Source organism: Crotalus tigris, unplaced genomic scaffold (assembly GCF_016545835.1).
Source record: "Crotalus tigris isolate CLP2741 ecotype Arizona unplaced genomic scaffold, ASM1654583v1 scf7180000024473.799607, whole genome shotgun sequence".
In the NCBI taxonomy this organism is placed as follows: Eukaryota; Metazoa; Chordata; class Lepidosauria; order Squamata; family Viperidae; genus Crotalus; species Crotalus tigris.
In genome coordinates, this window is record NW_024100644.1 from 770,805 (window position 1) to 777,016 (window position 6,212).

Below are 6,212 nucleotides of genomic sequence, written 5' to 3' on the forward strand. Positions count from 1 at the left end.
ACATCCTAGATGGCCATCATGGGATTATGGTTCTTTGCATATTGTTTTATAGTCCTCCCAAGATGTAAGAATTTTTAATGGAAAATTAGGAGATCTTTATTGAGTCAGTGATGTTGTTTACTGATTGCAATTCTTTCTTTCTTTTTTTCCAAAGGGGTCTTCTCAGAAATTCAGCTTATAGAATCTGGGCCAGGAATGGTGAGACCTGGAAATCAATTCAACCTAGTTTGTAAATTGTCAAGTTCCTCCATTGTTAGTTCTTCATCTTATGCTTGACATTGGATCAGGCAACCACCTGGGAAAGGTCTTGAATGGCTTTCAGTCATAAATGTCAACCGTGGAGGCAAATGGTATGCCAATTCTGTAAAAGACCAGGCCACCATTTCTGCAGATCAGTCCAGTTCAGTTTTCCCTCCAACTGAATTCTGTCACAGCGGCAGACTCATCTGTGTAATTCTGTGCCCAAGAACGCATAATGATAAATATTTATTATGGTGGGTCAAAACAGGGTTTTGTTATGGAGGAAACACAGCGAAATAGGTCTTAAGGTAACTTGTGCAAAAACATTTCCTTTAATTACTGAAATGTCTCAAGAGGGGACATCAGAGAAACACTAAATGAGTTGTCTAAGCATCTGGAACAAAATCATCCAGGCAGAAAAAGGATGGAGGTCAAAAGACAAAACAAATATACTCCCAAATATATTACTCCATATTTACTATAGTTCAACATCATTCATTGAGTGGTTTCTTATTAGTTTGCTATGGTTTCCTGCGGTGTCATCTTTTTGCAGCATCAAAAGACAGCTCAAAACAAGTTCCTTTCCTTCTTCAGGACTTTCTTTCGGAGGGTTTCCTGAGTTGCCTTCCATGGGAAGCCATATTTTTCATTAAACATTTTGAATTGTATAGAATTGCCTCTCCTTTTTTCACCCCCAGATAATTTTAATTTGAGAATATGTGCCACACAATAATAATGTACAAACATAAGGCAGGCATCCATGCACTTTAGCTATCTTTTCAGAATAAATGAATTAATAAATAAAGGAGGGAGGGAGGAAGAAAAGAGGGAGAAATGAGGGGAAAAGAAAGAAAGAAAGGAAGAAAGAAAGAAAGAAAGAATGAAAGAAAGAAAGAAAGAAAGAAAGAAAGAAAGAAAGAAAGAAAGAAAGAAAGAAAGAAAGAAAGAAAGAAAAGATCAGCCACAATAGCAGAAGTCTGATTCTGGTGTGGTTCCCACCCTTCTTACTGTATATCCCAATGAATTGGAGAGCTTCTTGTCTGAACCACTTCCAAATATTATTTGGCCATTCTGGACTTTACAAAATTGTTTGGTTCCCCTTTGTAACAGTTTCTGTGTAATTCCACCAAAGTTACCTTTCCCTTTCCCTTTATTTTTGAGAATGGGAGAGATGAAGCCCAAGACCACCCTATTTTGAGAGCAGGTAACAGGATTTCATTTTTAACGTGGGCCAGTGTGCTCAAAGCAAAAAATGACAGTAAAGGTTATCTTATCTTATGTCTTATCTAGATATCTTTGTTAGTGACTGTCTGGCTGGCAAATTCAATATTGAAGAAATTCTATGGTCTTGAGATGCCATAAGAGATCATCTTTATTGAATACACCTCGCAGTAATGAAGAAGCAAAATCAACTCTAGTTTTCCCATGTGAAAATCTGGTTAGTTAACAATAGCTTTTCATAACTCCCACCCACCAAGTGTTCACATTGCCCAATCACATCTCTTTGTTTGTTATGGGAACAATCCACTTCTCTGTCTGACACCTGCTTTCGACGACCTTGGGTCTCCCGGTCCGTGGATGGCTTCTTGAAACTCCCATCTTTTTTCCAGGTTCTCCATCCCCTCTGTTTCTATGGCAAGTTAAGTAGCAACAGAGATTAGCAAGCATCTTAGCAATTCAACCTTGTTAAGGCGTCTCTGCAGTCACCAAGAGTCAACTTTGCCATTCATCTCACATTTATACAGTTTCCACCTGGCTTTATGCAAAATCATCCTCACTTTCACTTCTCATTTAAACCTTCAAAGGTTCCCCTCTCTGGTAAACAGAAAAGTTCCCCTCACAGAAGCCTTCAGAGAGCCAGCCATTCTTCTACTATGTTGTCCTTCTTTCCAGTTCTGCTCAGACTGGCAGTCTTCTCTTCCCGTGTGTTCATTTTGCCATTTTATTCTATTTCCTTCAATGAAATGAACTGTCAGTTCTTAACAATGGCTATCATGTCTTCACTGTCATCCAGTTCTGTTCTTTCTCCTCTGTTTAGGAAGTGACTCCCAGATATTCTTGCCCCAGTCGAATTCAGTGAATAAACCAGGAGAAGCTCATAAACTGACTTGCGATCTCACTGGATTTGATGTTAACAGCTACTGGATGAGTTGGATCAGACAGAAACCTGGTCAAGGACTGGAATGGCTTGTTCACTATTACTCCTCTACTAACAACTATTATTCACCGACAATCCAAGGACGCTTTACTGCCTCCAAGGACGGATCCAAGTTCTATCTGCAAATGAACAACCTCAAAGCTGAGGACACGGCTGTGTATTATTGTGCAAGAAACACAATGAAAGAAATCCTAGGAAATTTTATGCAAAAATTCTTCCTTTAAATTGCTGAAATATCTTAAAAGGGGATGTCAGAGAACCACTCAATGATTTGCTTAGCCTATGAAACAAACTCAGTGAGGCAGAGAGATGTGGGATAAAAAGACAAAACAAATACACAAACCAGTGAAAGATTATTCACCCACACTTAAAATGGTTCAAAACCTTTGCTTGTTAAGCTCCATCTGGACTGCTGTGGCTTTTGTGGTCATCAGCTCCAGATTTCTTTATAAAACAGAAAATAATTCTCACTGTAACTGTTGCTTTATGGACAGTTTGTTTTTGTTTTATTTTTGAATCCTCAATTTTGGTATTTTAGTAATCTCTATAATCTTATTTCTCTTCATAATCTCTATCTTCTTATTCATGCCGAAATACCATAGATTGGGACATCAGCACGATGTTCTGCATCCTATGGTAATTGAGGATGGATAGGAGAAAATAGAAAAGTGTGGGCAGAATTTGAAGAAGACAAATGGAAATAGTCTGTTCCTTGTGGGAGATTAACAGTAAGAAAGTTCATACATCCACACTATATATGCTGTATATGCCACACTATATAAAAACAGAAGAATGAAGCTCATATTTACAATTCCACTCACTTTTAAATAAGAATATGGAAGTATCCTGTGTCCAGAAGTATATGATCACATGCACTTCAAAAATGCCATCAGACCCTGGCTTGCATCCACAGGGCAACAAAATAAAAGAGGGTCTTTTGTCATTTCCTCAAGGATGGAGACACCAAGAGATATACAGAGATTTACCCTATATTATCAGGCTGACATTCAGTTACAATATAATGAGAAATTGGGTAGTGAGAGAGCATTAGGTCCTAAGGACATTCCAAACACATTACACTATAATTAAATAGCATATGGAACACAAAGAAAGAACAATTTAAGAAAGGAATGATCAAGTCAGATGCATCTTGGGGATTGGGAGAAAACATTGATGGAAAGGCACAAAATGAAAAAGTTGTGGATTCATCTTGTATTTATACAGTTCACATCTGGATTTATGCAAAACTGGCATCACTTCTTCTTTTCATTTAAACCATGACAACTTCTCAGCTCACACAAACTGACAGGCTTATTTCAAAGAAGGCCTCAAAAATCCAGCCATTCTTCCACTATGGTGTCCTTCTATTCAGTTCTCCTCACACTGGTCATCTTCTCTTCTCGTCCATTTCTTTTTCCATGTCATTCTTTGTGGCACTCCATTGAAGCTGAGTTCCTCAGCCGTAGCTGTGATGTTGTAACCCCCCTCCAATTCTGTTGTTTCTTCTCTGTTTAGGTGGCCTCTCTCAGAAAGTTCTGAACCAGTCAGATCCAGTGCTGAAGAAACCAGGAGAAGCTCATAAACCTACTTGATCTGTCACTGGATTCAACATTCACAGCTACGGGATGGATTGGGTCAGAAAGAAACTCAGTCAAAGACTGGAATGGATAGTTTACCATCACACCTCTAGTAGCAACCTTTATTCTCCCACAATCCAAGGAAGGTTTACTAGCTCCAAAGACAATTCCAACTTCTATTTGCAAATGAACAACCTAAAAATAGAAGAGACAGCCATATATTACTATGCAGGGGAGGCAGAGTGAAAGGAGTCCCAAAAGATGTCATACAAAATCTCTTCACTGTATTAATAATGTGACCCTAAAGGGGTCACCAGAGATCCACTAAATGATTGCTTCACATTTGGAAGTGAATCACCAATGAAATAGCTAATCAAAAGAAATTACAAAGAAGAAATATTATAGTGCACATTTAATATGGTTCAATAGCTTTTACTTATTGATTTCCAACTAGATTGCTGTGGTTTTTCTTTTCTAATGCAAGATGTCATTTCAAATTGTGTTTATGTTTGCCTTCATGCTTACATCTGTGTTTAATCTGTCTTTGAATTCTCTTCCTTCCTTCCCCAAACTATGGATAAGTTTAATTATAACTATGCCAAAGGTACTTTTTCACGAGGCAACTGGACTTTCTGACTTTTCAAGAAAGTCCAGTTGCCTTGAGAAAAATCACATTTGGGGTAACCATGACCTCAATGACTAAGAATCTCCATAGATGTTCTAATATAACTACTGTATTTCATTCTGGGCCTTCCCATCATTATTGTATCCCAAAATGACTTCAATCTTGGCTGGAGACTCTTGAGAATTCTAGAGTTGTACTCTACATTGCCAAGCTGAAAAACTTCTCATGGAAAGAGAATGGCAATCCATTTCCTTAGAATTGCCTAAAACCCTGCAGGATTGTTTATACACAATCACTGAAGAGTTAAAGTCAGCTGTAGTTTTCTGTGCACATTGATTCAATAGGACTTCAAAATAAAATGGTGGACTTTCTAAGTTTAGCATTTAGAAATCTTGGTGACTATGTAAAAAGAGGCTAGCTAGTTTAAGATAGAGAATTTAAGCTCAAGCACCCCTATCTTGGACCCTAAGGGAACACATTCTAAAATACATTACATTACACTTAAATAAGAAATGAAACAAAATGTACAATTGTGTCATCTGGGTGGATATGTTAAAATAGTGCAATGGCTTCAATTTGCAGAAGAGATTAGTGTATACTGGGCAAGACACCCTGATATTCATCTCAGATTTATACAGTTTCCATCAGGATTTATGCAAATTTGGCATCATTTTCACTTCTCATTTATATCCTCAGAGCTCCCCATCTCACTAGACAGATTCACCTCACAGAAGCCATCAAAGATCTAACCATTCCTCCACTATGCCGTACTTCCTTCCAGTTCTCTTCACATTGGCTGTCTTCTCTTCCCGTGTGTTCATTTTGCCATTTTATTCTATTGCTTTTATTCCTTGAAGTGAAGTTTCAATTCTTAACTGTGGCTGTGATGTCCTAACTCTCCTCCAATTCTGCTCTTCTTTATTTAGGAAGCCTCTCCCAGATAGTCCTGACCCAGTCAGATCCAGTGCTGAAAAAAACAGGAGAAGCCCATAAACTGACGTGTGTTGTCACTGGATTTAATGTTAACAGCTACTGGATGGGTTGGATCAGACAGAAACCTGGCCAAGGACTGGAATGGCTTGTTTGGTACTATGACCCTAGGAATACCATCTATTATTCAACAACAATCCAAGGACGCTTTACTCCCTCCAAGGACAGTTCCAATTTCTATCTGCAAATGAACAACCTGAAAACTGAAGACACGGCTGTGTATTATTGTGCAAGAGACACAGTGAAAGGAGTCCTAGGAGAACTCATGCAAAAACCCTTTCTTTAATGACTGAATTATCTTGAAACAGGATGCCAGAGAATCACTCAATGATTTGTCTAGTCTATGAATGAACTCAGCCAGGCAGAATGGAGTGGGATAAATAGGCAAAAAACATACATGAAACAGAGAGAGATTAATCATCCATACTTAATATAGTTCAGCAACTTTTGCTTATTAGTCTCCATCTGAACTGCTGTGGCTTTCTTCTTCAGATGCAAAGAAGCAACACAATACACGTTCTTTATCATCTTCATGCTTCCAACTAACCGTGTGCATGTGTCTTCTTCCATGTGAATTGTTATCACTCATTAAACATTTGGAGTTATGTAATCTTTTGTTTCT

At 38.2% G+C, this 6,212-nt stretch overlaps 1 gene segment (V, D, J or C); it reads left to right on the top strand.

Moving 5' to 3' along the window:
• The first annotated feature begins 5,212 nt into the window (after positions 1-5,212).
• LOC120303668 lies at positions 5,213-5,883 on the top strand. The segment is given in 2 exon segments: positions 5,213-5,411; positions 5,527-5,883. Coding segments are annotated over 2 exon segments (399 nt in total).
• Positions 5,884-6,212: the final 329 nt, after the last annotated feature.